We start from the raw sequence: 17013 nt of genomic DNA on the forward strand, positions 1-17013 counted from the left end.
TTTCTCCTTCCCACCGTTCCTCAATTGAAGTGGTGAAAGCGAGTTCGATGTGAAAGTGACTGAGGATATTATCATCTAGTAGATAGTAAACTTCGAGCGGTCTTGAACCTAGCATCCCAGCCTCTCACACAACCGCAATACCAGAATCTCTTTGCGATTGAATAGCATTTCTCTTAACACTACTAACCATCAGAAGTAGTATACAATGTTCCCATCGCAAGCGCAAACGGGCGAGCCGACCAATCTCGCTCACCAGATCTTCACCAAGACCGTTCGCTCACTACACCTAGACCGCCTCGCCCCACCTCGAATTCTCCTCCCTCACCCAATCACCATAACAATTACACCACCAACACCAACCCCCTCTCCCACACCCTCACTCTCCAACATGTCCTGGACCACCATCGAGCTCTCCAATTACCCACCAAAGCTCACCCACCGAGACGTGATCTTACTCTTCCAGGACTTCACAATCTCGCCTGACTTCGCGCTCCCCAACGTCAAGAACCTCGCTTACCCGCTACGCACATTCATCAAGATCACCGGGGAGGGAGAGGCAGAGCGCGCGGTGCAAGAGCTGTGTTGGAGCAAGGTGGGCGGTCGCCAGATCAACGTGAGGATGGTTGAGAAGACGGGTCACGAGGAGAAGGAAGTCGCTGTTGCGGATGTGGCTGATGAGATGAAGATTGGTATCCTCAGTACGTTGTCACATTGTCACTTCACTGATACGAAACTAACATGACTAGACACTGCGCGCGTCTACAACCCGCATCTCGCCCTCAAGGTCCTCGAGATCCGCGAATGCATGCAGGGTACATCCAACTTTGCTTTCCTGCAAGCTCGCGATGTGGTCACGGTTTACAGCGAGCCTGGGGCGCATGCGCAGCCGGTTGACAATAAGGCGAAGTGGGAGCTCGTCATGGCTGGTCGCTCGGAGGGCTGGAATTGGAAGATGAAGGATGGGAGTGGTCGGCTTGCTGCGCTGAAGGATCTGCAGGATACGATTGAGAGGCAGGGTGTTATGCGGAAGTTGTGGGGTCAGTGGGAAGGATGTCAGCGGTTGGATATGTGAGACAGGATTGTGTTTGTCGATCTTTACACTTCTGGATACTACACGACGGCTGCAGGAATCAAGCCACAACCGAGCAAGAGCGTTGATTTTCAGAGGTTTCATTGAAGTGCGGAGAACGTTGTGTATAGTCGTCTTCCATACATGATGCTAGAAGCCATAACCACCAGTTTCAAATCCCCACCGAATAAGCCTTCTAGCTGTGTTGGTATTTCAAGATATATTAAGACTGGCTAATGCAAACGAGCTTTGAAGTAGCTCTACCAACAAGAAACAGGTCGGCGCCGAAGTTACCGTACTGCACGGCTAGCGTGTTGTAATTTCCGGCCTTCAGAGAATAGGAGTATGATCCGAAGATGTACTTGACTATAGCTTGACCCATATCGCCCATAACTCCTGGGCAAACTGAGTAATATGCGTGTATCAGCATCTTCGTTGTCTCTAACGATGGCTTAGAGCCCGATTCTTCGCTACGAGTCTCGAAAGCAACCATAGCGGCCTTCTGTAGACTTTTGGCATCGTACTTGTCGGCGAGAATGTGAAGGGCGATAAGAGGAATCACGTCGCTCTTGAAAACACTGTCGGTGTTACGACCCGGGGGTGATTTCTTGAGCTCCATCTCGTAGAAGAATTCCATCATGGTTTGAAAGGTGTCCGGATCGTCTTCGTGGACTTCGATGGTGTCTGAAGAGGCTTCCTGCAGATGTCTTGTTAGGCCCATGTGCCTTCACGTCTGGGTTTTGAAACATACCTTGAACCGGCCAGTCAAAGCTGCCATGAACCACCCAGAGTGAGCGCAAAGTACAGCCTTGTGAGCATCATACTCCTTGACCTGGCCCTTGTATATTTGACGAATCTCGATGTCGGAGAAGGTGGGGTCGTTGTAGAGCCTGAGATGCGGACATGTTAGTATGTCGTTCAGGATAGACGTCGTCAGTAGGAGGGACACTTACGTGCGGCGGGCTGGTGTCGCCGGCTGAGCCATTGTGGTGGCGGTTGCTGTAGAGGTCCTCTGTATCTGTCGCAGGTGAGACAAAGAAATATGGATTTGATTTGGAGTTGAGGTCTCAAGTTTACTATATAAGTGGGGCTAAAGTAGCAAACAAACACGCTCGCTAACGGCAAGGTGCGAGGAAGCCTCATAATGCAACAGGGAGCAGTGAGAGCGCTGGAGAAAGTAACCAACATGATTCTGACTGCCTCGTACGACTGACTGAGAAAATGCGCAGTATGTTTGGAGCGAGAGCAATGGAGGCGACAGAAGACGAAGAACTGATGTGCTCAAACTTGAGCCTGCTCATCTTAAGAGATACAACCACCCGCGGTCCCCATTCTACTCACATTGTCTCCTACTCCGTACTTCTCAGATCGAATATATCTTTCCGACAAAGCGGACAGTCATGAGCCCTCGCATATGGCCCATTGACCTGCTTCGACAGACAATCTTCACAGAACATGTGGCTGCAGGCGATAAGTCGACGCATACTCCGCTGTGGCTCGAAACAAATGCAACATTCCGTATCCACCACAGTTGAAAAGATGTCCAGATTGAGAGTCTGCGAGATCGTTGGAGGGCTAATCGCTACGTCCGCAACTGGCTCGGTATCTTGTAGTCCATGATTGTCTGGCATATGCTCGGTGCAATAGTGCCGATCAAGCTGATTGCTCTCATAGAGAGCCCCAATACGCATACAGCGATGCGAATTCCCGATAGATTGACCTTGTAGTCTCCCAACAATGGCTTCGCAACGATCTGCATGTAAGTCGCAAAACCATTGCTGACTTTCGGTGTCAACGCAACTGCCACGTCTCCAGCCATCCTCCGTACACAACGGGAGCCCCATTCGCGTGTCCCCGATGCAGTAGCTGCACAGCCACTTATCTGAGAGGGCATGATATATGAGAGCCGGGTTCGGGCAGCCGCGGAGCCGCTCGCAGACGTCGGGCCGGGTGCGCATATTGTAGATGATTGTTTTGAAGTATCCAAGCCCACCAAGGTAGATTAGGATGTAGCGGCGTATATGTCGAGTGTAAGTATTTCGAAGTTATGACTGACTGACAAACAAGGGGTTTTCGCACGGGAGAGTTGATAAAAGGCAGGGTCTTGAGGCTGAGATCCGACGTAGCAACTCTCGCTGCAGTCCAGCCATTCACTCTTTCCGGACATCATGGCCGACGGTCAGAGTTCCTTCGAAGCTAACAATGTCCCTGCAGCAGCGAAGGTGGTGCCGAGGTCATGTGTCGTGATCGACGTGCGGTAACGCTTTCGCAATGTGCATGCGACAAGTTTGGTTCATGGTCGAGTGGCAGGCGCGCTCGCTAGGACGTGATGCATCGACCTGCGTTCTCTTAGCGACTGCTTCGTAGTCAATAACCCGTAGAACGCGAACACGATGCCACTGCTCACGTGTAAAATGCGTGTTAAATTCCACATTGTCCCGTGAAAATATAAAACACGCGTCAGAGTCAGAGTAATGCCAGCGCATCGCGTTGTGGTGATGGGAATGACGGTGTAAGAGTGGTGGTTCGTGGCTCGACCTGAGCGCGCCCTGCTATGACGTCACCACCTTCCGCTTCTTCGCACCGCTGAGAACATACTCCTAAGGTGTCAGCAAATTGAGACCTCCAAAACTTTTCATCAATATGAAACTCGATGTGATATGATGGGTATCAGCGGCTTCGCGATATGATCACCAGGATGCTGGTGGAAGTTGCCCAGTCGTGTCGCTGGATGAGTGCATCAAAAACGAACCGGTAGGTGTCCGGGTTTGCTGTTGACGTAAGAACATCGAAGAACATGTTACTTAGATAAATAGTATTAGAAAATCACCTATTGAAGCAATGGCAAAGCTAGCGTGAACGTTTGTAAGCGTCAGGAATGAATTTTATCAGTCGATGACTACATGCATCCGCAAAGTCCAAAACGACAAACACTAAGCATTGAGCCCTCGATTACGCACCAGCCTAGCAAGAAGTCGAAAAATGTCCTCTGAGTCCATCAGGCATAACGCATGAAGATTTTGCCATGAAGAGGCCTCGGAACTCGCGGTGCTCCAGCTCCTTTTTTGGGTACTGCAGCGGTAGAGGTACAAAGTCAGTATATGACCGACATGAACTTCGTGCAGTCAAAACTTACCCCCAAATCTTGCGAGTGTAGCCCTGTCCTGACACTCCTCCTAGTGAGCCCGTGCTGTTTTCGCATCCCGAATCTCTGGTGCAGCGTATCTGATACCCGTTGTGCTCGCCACGCTTGGTGAATCCCTTACAAAGCACCTAGCCTCGTCATTGTGTTGCCAATCTCGCCATTGGTATTCCCTTTGGATCATTTCGCCCGACGCCGCGCGGAAATCTTCCCGACAAATAACCATGGCTTTTGGGCGACGATTATTATGTGTCCAAAGCATCTTGGAATGAGCGACGGGTAGAACTGGGTTGAAAAGATGCCATGGTGACCTGGGCTCGTCGGCGACATCCGCTGTTTGTGCCTAGAAGACTGCGATGGGCGACTTGGCTTTGTAATTGGGGTCGCTTTTGGAGATGAGGTTTTGTGCGTCGTTCAGCGAGAATGCATATATGTAGGTGAGACCGACGGGATCCGTGTAGCGGAAAAATTCTTTCGGACGGGGTGGCGGAAGAATGATGGGTAGCGTGTTCCTTGCACTCCCAACCGGAGCTGCACTATGTATATTTGCGTGAGAATTGTGGCTATCCATGTTCTGGCGATGTGATGTCTATGGTGATAGAGGTGCGACGTTTCCAAATTTGAGGTACATCGTTCGCTTCTTTCTACTTGCACGCGCTTCCTGCCGGATATCGGGAGATGAGCACCTGTTGCGAAGGCGCGAGGCCTCGAGGAAGCCGCATTGAACGCTCAGAGGAAGGCGACATCGATGGACAATCATCCAGTCAAGTTCACCGACAGCACTGGCACCAGTGCGTGTACAAATGAAACTGGGACCTGGAGAAGTTTTGAAGGGTTCATAGGCAATGATCCACCGCAAGGATAGCGTCTCTTTATTCCGACGCCGTTGCAGTTCGGCCGTAATGCGGGATGAGGTTCCATGATCTGTCGTCCCACGTATGCAGACAGCCGCGACCGGTCGTGCTTGGCAGGAACGACTGGCTAGATGGATGGTCGGATTGATTTGGTCGGAAAGCCGTTTGAACTAATACCACGGAAACAGATAGTCATGCCAGTGCAAGTCTGTGGCACGTGAGCGTGACTCAGCGAGCACGTATATGCGTCGTTGGGTGCCAGTCGCGTGGCAGGAGCGTTTAAGCTCCTTCCCGGTACGCGGGTGGGTCTTGGCGATGCAGGGATGTCGTGCCGACGAAGCGTGGGAACCTGGAAATCTGACGGCATCAGCACAAGACACCAAGCGAAGCAAATACGGAGCCCCGCAGAGCGTCTGGAGAGGGCCTACATTGAGTTTGCTAGATCGAGATCCTCCTGTTCACCCTGAATTTTTCACTAGCAACAGCCGCTACGACGCAGCGACGCGATCCGGGCCTGCCGCTTTGGCCGCTTTCATCTGCCCCGACCGTTAAGTCCGCGCTTTCACCTACGTACACCCTCGCCCTCGATGCAGCGACCCTCGTAGCCCTGCGCCTGCGCTCCCTTCGATTATGTTCCGCCGGCCGACTCTCCCATCACTCCGGCACGTCGCGTGCACTCGCGACCACCTCGTTCGATAATCCTCGACTCGGTCAATGGCATACGGTTGAAGCAACATAATGGCTCTGCCAACCCTCCAGTTCCTCGCGGGGCTCGTGCTCCTCATATACCTGCTCTCCTTTGTCCTATTCGCCTTTATACGCATAGCCACCGGGGTCTCCATACAGCGCCTGGGCTTACGGGGGCTGCGACGCATCGCCTTCACGCCCAAGGATGGCCTGCGCATCGAGATCCGCGGACTCGGCTTCACCCTTCACCGACCCACATTCGCACAACCCACGGTAGTCAGCATTGTCTTGCACGAGCTCAAGGTCACGGTCGACCTCAAAGCGCTGGGAGAGAAGCCGCGGAAGAAGACGGGATGGGCCCATTGGGCAAACGGCACAACACAAAAGGGCAAGAGCGGCCAGAACACGCCCGAGCCCGTGGCGGAGGATGACGACCTGGGCGATGACGAGACACCGCGAAGCCTGACGTGGAAGCGGCTGACTGATGCCAAGGAGAAAATCAAGCGTCTGCACAGGAACATCAACTGGCTCAGGCAGGTCGATGTCGTGGCGCACGCGACCACCCTGGTCGTAGTCGATGTGGGCTCCATCCAGGTCGGCGGCCTCAACCTCGCAGTCGACACGCGGCGCAAGACGGTCGATCGCAGTCGCCTCTTCAATCACCACAAGCCCAAGTCTGACGAGGAGCAGTGGCCCGCCGAATGGCTCTTCTCCGCCCGCAGCATCCTCTTCACCCCAGAGGGCAGAGAATCGACCGAACTCCTGGATCACTGCACCCTCAACGTCCACGGCTTCCTCAAGAAAGGCCTCGAGGGTCTGCGCGATGCGTCCATCGCACTCAAGCTGGGTCGCCTCCTCATTCCACTCGACGATGTTAAGCTGTGCATGGAAAGGGCCCAGAAGTGTCGCGCGCCTGTCCCTCGGAAGCGATCTCGTGGCAGTCGGACACATGTATCGCTCAGCGATGTGATGGAAGAGCTCGATGACCCCAACAGCCGCGAAGAAAACCTCGTCCGTACCGTATCCGACTCGCGTGAGTTCGCCAGCTCCATCCTCCGCGGTATCCATGAATTCCAGTTCGCGATTGGCTTCCTTGGCCTCACCAAGCAGATCGAAATGGGCCACAGCTCCGAGCCTCCAGTCTACCTCAACCTATCCATGAAGGAAGTCGGCATGGACCTCCTTCGCCTCGATCCCCGCAGTCCCGCGCATCTCATGTACTTCTCGCCCGACGACATTGCTCACCAGGCTCTTCTTGCCGCCATATCCATATCTGTCGGAATCGACAATAGCGATGGCCATCCTGAGCGCCTCCTATACGTTCCTATGGCGACCATGACCCTGAACACGACCCTTCCTTCTAAAACTATTCATTTCTCTAATGACAAAGATAGCGCCGAGCGCAATACCAACATACTATTCGCCAACCTGGTCGTCACATCACCGTCTCTGGATCTTGACCCCAAGCATCTACCATTACTCCTCGCCATTTTCCACAACTACGAACTGCACCGCAAGCCGCCTGAAACCAGACAACGTAAGCGATATCTGTTTCGCCGGCTCTTGCCCAAAGCAAACATCAAAATTTCTATCCATGAGCCTGTCATTAGGGTCACTCTTCCACCGATGGATCCCGACAAGCATGAGGCCGACGAGTTCGATCTACTCATCTCTGCATCTTCCTCCATTTCCTTGGACATGGAATCATCACACTCTGCAGATGGCGAGTTACATTATGCACTGAGCTCAACGTTCCGTATGAACGCCCAGCAACTCTACTACCAGACCGCAGCTATTGAGAAGCACAACTTGCTCCTGACAGACTATCTCGAAGTCAAAGTCCAAATGAGTGCAGCTCCCGATCCAGTCGTGGAGGTTTGGGGCACCGCACAAACTTTCTCTCTCTACATGGTTCGCCCCGAAATCAGTGAAGGATTGCGGCAGATCGTTACACAGATGTCAAAGGACATAGGCCGTCGGCGTAGCCCGCCCAGAAAGAAGGGCGTCAACGCACTCCGGAGACTACCGGCCTGGATGACATACGTGCATCTCCAAGGATCGGACTTCAACGTGGACGTCGCTGGAATAGATCCCGATGTATCTAAACAAAGTCGGGGAGTTGCTCTGCACTTGGAATCTTGGACTGCCGAATACAAAACTGGACGGGAAGAAGACATAGATCTAAGACCTGCAAGACGGCGCGCACCAAGTAGAAGCATCAATCGCGAGGAGCATCTGCTTAGATCACCGCCTCCCTCCTCGCCCAAGTCACCGAAAGGAACGTTGAACGGCCCAACCGATGGTAGACGTCTTGCGCTACATTTCTACGGGCTGGAAGGCTTGGTCATCGAGGGCGACGAGCAATCGGAACAAGAACCAACGCTGTCGCTGCCCCGGATGGAGATTGCTTTACATACGCTCTCCGATAAGCAGGGCCCGATATTCCACGTGCATTCGTACAGCCAGAACTTGTTCTTGCGTTATTCACTCTATCGTCACTTCGCCTTGTGCATGGCAATGCAGGTCTTGCAAAGGTCCTTTGATTGGGGTGCGGGCAGGACCAAGGCTCCGGAGCCAAGCTCGTCCACCCCAGCACGACATCTATCCGTACCCACGATGGGTGAGGATTTCGATGACCCGCCCAGTGCAATCAGCAACGAGATCGTGACGATTGACGTCAAATCTCACTTCTTCCAGATCAAAGCAGACATGCCTGGAGATCCACCTCTCATGCTCCAGATCTATGGACTTGAAGCAGGAAAGCATCGCTGGGCCAGTCCCTTCCTCAGGGCACGTCTAGTGCGATTATTTGCCGAGAACCCTGCCATCAAACGTGCTTGGAGTCGAATCGTCAGCGTCAAATCTCTGCGATTGGATTATCGTCAGTCCAAGCTCAGGTACGGTCACACAGTAACGAACGAAAAGTCATTCGATATCGCGACGGACGCGATAAGAATCGCTGTGCCTCATCAACTCGTCATGCACAAGATCTTCGACAATGTCGCAAATGTTGCGAAGACTGCCAAGCAAGTGCATCATCGCTTCAAGACTGGGACCAATGAATACGTACTGGACAAAGAGGCCGAAGGCCCCAAAATCGTACCAAAGATATCGCTCCGAAGCCGCGCTGTTCTCTTCGAGTTGGAAGACAACGCCTTTGAATGGAAACTCGGAACCATCTACCGCATTGGTCTCATGGAGCAGAAGCAGAGACTTGCCCGTGAACACGCCTTTGACCTAAAGGTGCGGAAGCTACAACAGCAAGACGAACAGCGTGGTGGTACACGTTACCGCGCAAGATCAGCACATGATTCTCGGGGCCGGAACAAGATCAAGAAGAGGGACAAAGAGCTCAGGTTCCACCGGCGCACCAAGAGCGCAGACTCGAGCGGACATAGCTCACCAGAACGGGGACGTTCAGACCATCCTATGCGGTATAACAAGGATGGTTTCAGCGGTCTTAGTGGGTCATATGAAACATCGGTACAGGATGCGCGTGTGAAGCTGAACCGCTTGAACGCTCAGACGTGGAAAAAGCGTATCGATTTCGCAATGGCGACTCAAAATCGTTCCATGAATGACATCCGCTCAACGTTCTGGGGCTTGGATGAACTGCCGGATGACATTGAGCAGAAGGAAACCATTCTTGCGGTCTCGCAACGCCCAGCCCTGATGGCGCTAGCTGTCAGCGACCTGGAGATTGTCATTGACAAGCCCTCGTTCCCCATTTCGGAGTACCCACGCTTCCTGCATCGTGTCGGCAAAGGTATGCCATTTGATACGCAGTACGCTCTTTTGATCCCCATGCACGTTCAAATACAGATGGGAGAAGCCAAGATTCACCTTCGCGATTATCCGCTTCCACTGTTGCACTTTCCGGCTATCGGCAACATTCAGTCGTCACGGCTACCCAGCGTCTTAATGAAGACAGATTTCGTGATCGCAGAAGAGTTCAGGGATGTCGAATCTTCCCGCGTCAGCCGGGTTGTTGTTGTCCCTCAGGAGCGGAACTCTGCAGGCGAGCTTACACGTGGATATGCGGTAGACGTTCGTCGAACTGTGGCACCTGTGAAGACGTACTCCGACATGGCGATCGATATCAACTCAGCATACCCGACAAGGATCACATGGGGCACGTCGTACCAGCCGGCAATCCAGGATATGATGCAAATCATTGAGAACTTCACAAAGCCTGCTGTAGACCCCTCAGAGAGGGTTGGATTCTGGGACAAGATCAGGTTGACCTTCCACTCGCGCATCAACGTGTCGTGGAAGGGCGACGGCGACGTTCACCTGATCCTCAAAGGTAAGACACAACACATCGTGTATAATCACTCTACTAACGGAATGCAGGTTCACGCGATCCATACATGGTCACAGGTCACGGTGCTGGCTTTGTCATGTGCTGGCAAAACGACGTGCAACTCAGCATTGCTGAGGACGAAGACCCTAGAAACTTCATGATCGTCAAGAGCGGAAGCTACGTGCTCGCTATTCCGGACCTCAATCACTTCGCTCGTCACGACGCGGAGACTGAAGCTGTGGCCCGTCCAGATACTGCATCGAGCATGTCTAGTCGTAGGCAGAGAGCCGTCTTCAAGAAAACAGTAATGAAGCTCAATGGCAATGTGCGCTGGGTTGCAGGGCTGGTATTCGAGCGCAACTTGGACGACGGCGGGCGTTCATTCAACTTCATACCCCACTACAATGTCACCCTCAAGAATCCCAAGTATGCGAAGGCATCCAATGGAAAGGTAACCAACCCGTCTCTTGAATTTGAAGCTCTTGCTGACATCATGCAGGAGTATGACGCTTTCCGAGGCTTCCGCAGTCACCACATCCACATGTCTATCGCTATCGCTGCTCCATACGATCGAGAATGGTCCGTCGCCAACTTAGAACCATCAAAGACCTACAACAGTGTGCATCTCTCACCACGCTTCTTCACACACTTCTACAGCTGGTGGTCGATGTTCTCCGGTGCCATGTCATTGCCTGTACGCCAGGGCAAGCTGTGGCCCGGAGTGGAGAAGTCTAGCAAGAAATTCGGGCGACACCTTGCAACCATCAAGTATAATCTCTTGCTATCGCCTCTGTACATGAGTCATATCTATAAGCACAAAGATGCAGAAGACTATGGTGCAGGCGTTGTGGCCGCCACTGGACTAAAGGCCCGTCTCGACAGTTTCATGTTCGATCTCCATATGCGCCGCGAAGAATTCCGAACTTTGGTCCAAGCGCCTGAAGGCCAACAAAACAGCAATCAAAACAAGACAACTGGTATGCGCATCAATCAAGTACAGCTTGACCTCATCCGGACGGACATCCGAGCAGTGTCTGCAAGCATTGCAGGTACAGGCTCTGAAGATGTTGATAACGCAACCGCGGATGATCTCGCTAGCTACAACCAGGAGTACCTAACAGCCGACTTATCGAAGTTTACCATTCCAGACAACGATCTAGGGTGGGTGGATATGGACGACTTCATCGAGCTTGGCTGGATCTTGCCCTCACGCCGGCACCCCGAAACGCAAATTCTCCCGCTAGCATTCGCGCCACGATTTACGTACTTCCGTCAAACGGACCATGCCAACAACATTTCTGGTGACAAACACCGTAAGAGCGCATTCGGTAACGAGCCGACTCATCATTGTGTCATTTCGGCGCGAAACGACCCACGTCGAGTGCAATGTCAACTGATTGAACAGCGGATAGAACGTGTGAAAGAGCAGGTTGCTCTTAATCAGCATGCAATCAACGACCAAGAACTAAAAGTCGTTCGTGAGACGTCAGACATGCAACAAGAGTCGCAACGCCGTCTTGAGGCCCTGCGCAATCATTCCCAGTTCCTTCAACGGAAACTAGAATTCCTCTCTACGATGTATGCTGGTCTGTTGGAGCGACTAGAAACTGCCGCGTCTTCACCAGACAACACGGTCGCAGAGCCTGATACCGACACAGAAGATGAGTATTTCGAAGCAGACGAAGCTCAGAATGCTATCGACCCTGAACACAAGCACGCCGATGCGCCTCCTAACCCTATCACGGACTTCACCAACGACTTCAACAACCGATTCATCATTCACAACATCCACTTGAAGTGGGGCAACTCCCTACGGAACATTATACTCCGCTACATACACCAAGTCAGTCAACGTCGAGGTTTCGTCTACTACATGTCACGAAGGGCAGTGAAGTTCATACTCGACGTTGTTGAAGAGCAGAACAAGTCTCGTGGACCATCTACATCTGGACCCGACGAAACACCCATGGCTGGCGACAACGAGGCCGGACTTAACATTGACGAAACAATCGAGCAGTTGCTTCGCGACGGCAGGAATTTTGTCAACGCCGATGAAGAAGACGCTAAAAGCAAGAGTACCAACGGTGCATCCAACGGTGCTGGTGACACTTCACATGCGAATCCGGCAAAAGCGGATGAAGATGTCGCAGACGATTACGTGTCTCAGAACTCGTATCTGGTACGTCTGATTGCACCGCAGATCCAATTGCAGAGCGAGAAAGACACCAAGTCTGCGGTACTTGTCACGGCCAAAGGCATGCAGCTCAAGGTTCTACAAATCATGGACAAGGACCGTGTCATGGATGAGGTCTCGGGTCTCGTTCAACGAAGGTTCATCGCAGCTATGGACAGCTTGCAAATCTTCGTCACCAACTCAAAGACCTTTAGCAGTCCGGAGGATATCCACATGTACTCCGGAAGCATGTACGGAACGCCAGCTGGCTCAGCATGGCCACCATGGGTACCTTTCGAGGTCATGTTCGAGTTCCACAGCAATCCATTTGGCTTCCAGCGGGTGGTACAGCGAACTTCAGCCAGTATGCGCTACGACAAGCACAACGCGCTGCGCCTGAAGTACAACGACGATGTCTCGGCTGCTGACTCGGCCACATCTGCTGACAACATGGAGAGCCGTATTGACCATCTATGGGTGGACTTCCCACACGTGCGGGCCCTGTGCGACTCCAGGCAGTACTATGCGATGTACGTCATCGTATTGGATCTTCTGCTGTACCACGAGCCCTTGGAAAAGACTCGTAATGAGCGACTTGAGAAGATCATGCTTGCTTCCGACTTCACCGATCTCGCAGGAGCTCCAAAGCTAGTCATGGGTCTTCAAGAGCGCATACAACAACTGGAAGAGATCAAGACTGTCTTCCAGATCAACGAGAAATACCTGGACAAGCAAGGTTGGGAAGATAGGATTGAAGTTGAGAAAGACTTGGCTGTCTACGAGGACGAGCTGTTCTTCGTCATGAAGGCCATCACAACCGCACAACGCAAGCAAGACGATCGTGCCCAGGCAAGAGATTCAACTGGACTTTTGCGGATGTATGTCTCTGCATCTGACATCGTTTGGCATCTGCTTCGCGAGGGCGCAGAGTCACTAGCAGAGTTCCAGCTCAAGAACGTCGCATTCGACCGCACAGATAACAACGATGGATCCAACTCGAACTCTTTGGAGATTGAGCAAGTGCGAGGTCTGAACTTGCTACCTAACGCTCTATACCCAGAGATGATATCACCTTTCCTGGAGCAAGATCAGACTCTCCCCGAAAACGCCAAATGTCTCAAGGTCTACTTCGTGGCACTTGAATCGATTGCTGGTATCCCTGTCGTAGAGCACTTTGAAGTTGAGCTGTACCCGCTGAAGGTGCAGTTGGAGTACCAGATCGGCAAGAAACTGTTGCAATATGTCTTCCCTACGTACGGTGACAGCAAGACTGCGAACTCATCGCCCTTCCTACTCAAGCATACTCTGCCGACTCAGGATGAGGAAGACGAAGAAACCGATAGCATCATTTCTGGGGCGACAAGTATGAGCGCATCGCTTTCAGCTGATGACGCCGCTGTGGAAGCACTCAAACAACGGCTTACGCCCACACTTCAGCTGCCTGATCCAGTACAGAAGTCCGACGCGAAGAGGAAGAGTTTGGTTAAGCGCCCAAGCGCTCACTATTTCCGTTTCTTCAAAGACAGCAATCCTTCTCGTAGTGGAACAGAGCTTCGTCGCACTCTTCACCCAAGCTCCGCATTGGTGGTACCTACATTGGGAAACAGCTCCAATACCTCCACAAGACCAAGCTCCGTCCGTTCAAGTACAACCAACTCAAGTCAGACTCTGAACGAGTCTGATCGAACCGCGAAACGCTTTGCGCTCTACCGCACCGGCACTAATCTGGCGGAGAAGAAGACCAACAAGAAGGAAGCCAGAAGTGACGATCTGACTGAGATGATGAGTCGTGCGAGCGAGTACATGACAGTTGCTTACTTCAAGATTCCGTCCATGGTACTGTGTCTTTCCTACAAGGGCAAGAGCACACGCAACTTTGAAGATGTCCACGACCTGGTCTTCAGGATGCCCACAATAGAGTACCGTAACAAGACTTGGTCTAACTTAGATCTTGTCACGCAACTCAAGAAAGACGTCTTGAGGGCGCTCCTCTCGCACGCCGGTACAATCGTCGGCAACAAGATCTCGCACCACCGACCTTCAGCCAAAGCACAGTCGCGTCTGCGACAACTCGCCAATAGCAGCACGATGCTCAACACCTCTCCCGATCTCTCAGGCACCGATTCAAATTCCATGCGCGACCACTCACCCGGTGGCTCCGACCTCTCAGCCGAGGACCGCATGCCCCGCCGTTCTTTCGCATCCGGCCGCCAAGGTAGTCTCATCAGTACCGTATCGGAAGAAGGCTCGTCTCTTCAATCGTCAAAACCACCTTCAACCTCCAACCAAGCACGCTCGACACACGGTTCCATCATGGGTGGCTTGAATCATCACAGCAACGGACTAGGCCCCGAAGACGTCGACGACGGACGCGCCTTTGCTGATGAACTGTCAAGAGTAGACAACACAGAGCCAGTCCATGCAAACCTCATTCATAGCTTGAGTAAACACATCGCTGGGGTCAGCGCACCTTTCGCCGGACACATGCGAGGCAGAGCGGGTAGCGGCGCAGCCAGCATGAGAGCCGCGAGTGTGGCCACTGGCATTAGCGGCGTCAGTGGTATGAGTGGACGGGAAGGCAGCGTCATGGAAGAAGACACTGATGGCCCAAAGACGAAGAAAGCCAAAGCTCTAGGCAAGAAGTTGCTTGGTAGGGGGAACTAGAAGCTTCCCTAACACCACTCTTTTCCTTTTTTTGTTCTGCATCACCATCATCATTAGCATTATTTGGCGTTTTCTTTGTTTTCATTTGTAAATACTGGGTTTTAGACGGTGTTGTAGCAGGAAGAGCCCTTTCTTTGTTGTTTGGCTTTGTATTATAGCGTTGCGAGAACTGGTGTCCTGGGGGTGTTTGAAGTAGATAGTTTCTTGTAAACTCTGTCATGGAGTCTTAGTATCAAGTCATCAAGATTACAGTTCCATCTTCCTGTCTTTTAGGGTCTTGCACTGTGTGGGATGAGTGTGGTTGATCTCAAGCATAAACCTTATTCGTGAACTCGCGAACAGTGTTACCTATGTCTTCTTCGTGCGGGGGACAGGGCTGGGTGGCGTAGCTGACGCGACGTGAGAGGTTCGCGTTTGGTGGGGCTGGCCGGTGCGCGTGGGAAACGTCATTACGGCACCCTGCATTGCCAGACTCTGAGTCGCGACTTCCGCATCTTCTTCTTTCTACCATCTCCTCCGTAGCGGAAGGCGATGTCGACACAGCCGGATACTGCGCGTTCGTCTTCAATTTCGGTTACATCCTCATCCACGCTTTCCATTCATAGCAATGTCTCGAGACGTTGAATTTGCTCGTCCCTGGAGGCTTGGAGGACTCTTGAGCGTAGATACCAGCGCGTATCAGGGTCTGATATTCAATAGTGTGGGTTAAGGCGATACTTAGACCGACAATCTAGGTTGCGCGATTCGCCTGCTCTGATACTGAGGTATATTGTATCCCTCTGGGGCCTCCACAATCAAGAATTGACAGAGTCGCATTGAGTGCGGCATCGAGGCCGTCACCCTGACCAGTCTGATACCCAGTACCATCAATACATACGACATTCATTTGAGCCACCTCTGTGTGCACGGTCATCAATGCGCAATTCCCGCTGTGTTGCTGGTCCACACTGTTGGACAGTGCATTCATGGTGCTCCCTTTACCGATATATACAATGCCTAGCCGCATCAGATCTCACGATCATAGTTCGCCTAAGTCTCCGCTCCAAACTCTCAACTCCTTCAAGGACCGAAGCGAAAGTTAACTAGGGTCTTCGACAGCATATCGAAAACCAAAATCATCGACCGCTCCAATGTCGAATTCTCCATTTTTCACGACCTTGCCAACCGAAGTCCGCGATATCATCTATGACTACCTCTGGAGCGATACAAAGACCTTTGTCCAGCGGTATGATACCAAAGACTACAAGGTAACCTATGACCGAAGGCACGACTCGGTTGAAGCACCATCTGCTGTTGACAAGATTCCGTGGCTTCTTACCAACAAGCAAATGATGCGCGAAGGCATCCGACAGCTACACCAGAAGTCAACGTGGCACCTGGATAACCGACTATCAGATATACATACCCAAAGCTATATCTTAGACGCCATCACTCCATCAGAATGCCACACGCACGAGATCTTCATCCAGTGCAACTGGCCGATGATCTTCGATGACGTGAAGCGGGTCTACCGGCTCAGCGAAGTAGCCCGGGCTGAGATCAATAGAAGCGCCGCGACAGCTAATTCCTCGACTCCGCTAGACACTGTCTGCATCAAGCTCGTCCGCCCTACCAATGAGCGACTAGCTGCCAACAGCGCGGCAGACTTTAGCTTTAGTCTCTCTGGCTTCGAAATCTTATCTAGCCACACCGAGCTTCGTCGTCTCCAGGTTCACATCGTCGGTGGCATTGATGATACTAAACACCTTGTGTGGTATTGGAGTTTGCGAGGGGAGATAGACAGCGCAAATAAAGCTAGGCGTCTGGAAGATCATTACTTGGATGCTTGGAAGAAGGAGCTCTCTCGTGCGGCTGAGCTGGTGATTCCTAAGAGTAAGCGCACTGGATACATGAAGGAGTTCACCAAGAACGATGGTGAGCGTTGTCTGGAGTGGGTTTGGACGTTTGAGAAACAAAAGTCAAGCCATTGAGCTTAGTAGAAAGTAGAAGAACACTTGTAGCATTTCGAGTAAAATATATACAATGAGGTTTGTTTATTCGTTTTGAAGGACTGGAATGGGACAGATTGTAGGAGTCCAAGCACACAATGAGCACTTCAATACGCGAAGCAAAATATGTAGC

General features: G+C 52.1%; 4 protein-coding genes across 4 annotated transcripts; 3 read left to right on the forward strand and 1 right to left on the reverse strand.

Moving 5' to 3' along the window:
- Window positions 1–388: 388 nt before the first annotated feature.
- On the forward strand, window positions 389–1072 carry J4E93_009029 (uncharacterized protein; the record flags this gene model as incomplete). The annotated part of the gene is made up of 2 exons (XM_049346923.1): window positions 389–698; window positions 747–1072. The coding sequence occupies 2 exons, from the start codon at window positions 389–391 to the stop codon at window positions 1070–1072; spliced, it is 636 nt and encodes a 211-aa protein (XP_049195878.1).
- A 220-nt stretch (window positions 1073–1292) lies between these two features.
- J4E93_009030 (uncharacterized protein) lies at window positions 1293–2054 on the reverse strand (the record flags this gene model as incomplete). The annotated part of the gene is made up of 3 exons (XM_049346924.1): window positions 1293–1766; window positions 1821–1959; window positions 2023–2054. The coding sequence occupies 3 exons, from the start codon at window positions 2052–2054 to the stop codon at window positions 1293–1295; spliced, it is 645 nt and encodes a 214-aa protein (XP_049195879.1).
- A 3749-nt stretch (window positions 2055–5803) lies between these two features.
- Window positions 5804–14892, forward strand: J4E93_009031 (uncharacterized protein; the record flags this gene model as incomplete). Its single annotated transcript, XM_049346925.1, has 3 exons — window positions 5804–10058; window positions 10106–10506; window positions 10555–14892. The coding sequence occupies 3 exons, from the start codon at window positions 5804–5806 to the stop codon at window positions 14890–14892; spliced, it is 8994 nt and encodes a 2997-aa protein (XP_049195880.1).
- Window positions 14893–16022: 1130 nt separating this feature from the next.
- On the forward strand, window positions 16023–16862 carry J4E93_009032 (uncharacterized protein; the record flags this gene model as incomplete). Its single annotated transcript, XM_049346926.1, has 1 exon — window positions 16023–16862. The coding sequence occupies one exon, from the start codon at window positions 16023–16025 to the stop codon at window positions 16860–16862; it is 840 nt and encodes a 279-aa protein (XP_049195881.1).
- Between the last annotated feature and the right edge of the window lie 151 nt (window positions 16863–17013).

This window comes from Alternaria ventricosa (assembly GCF_023758065.1).
Source record: "Alternaria ventricosa strain BMP 2768 chromosome Unknown scaffold_19, whole genome shotgun sequence".
In the NCBI taxonomy this organism is placed as follows: Eukaryota; Fungi; Ascomycota; class Dothideomycetes; order Pleosporales; family Pleosporaceae; genus Alternaria; species Alternaria ventricosa.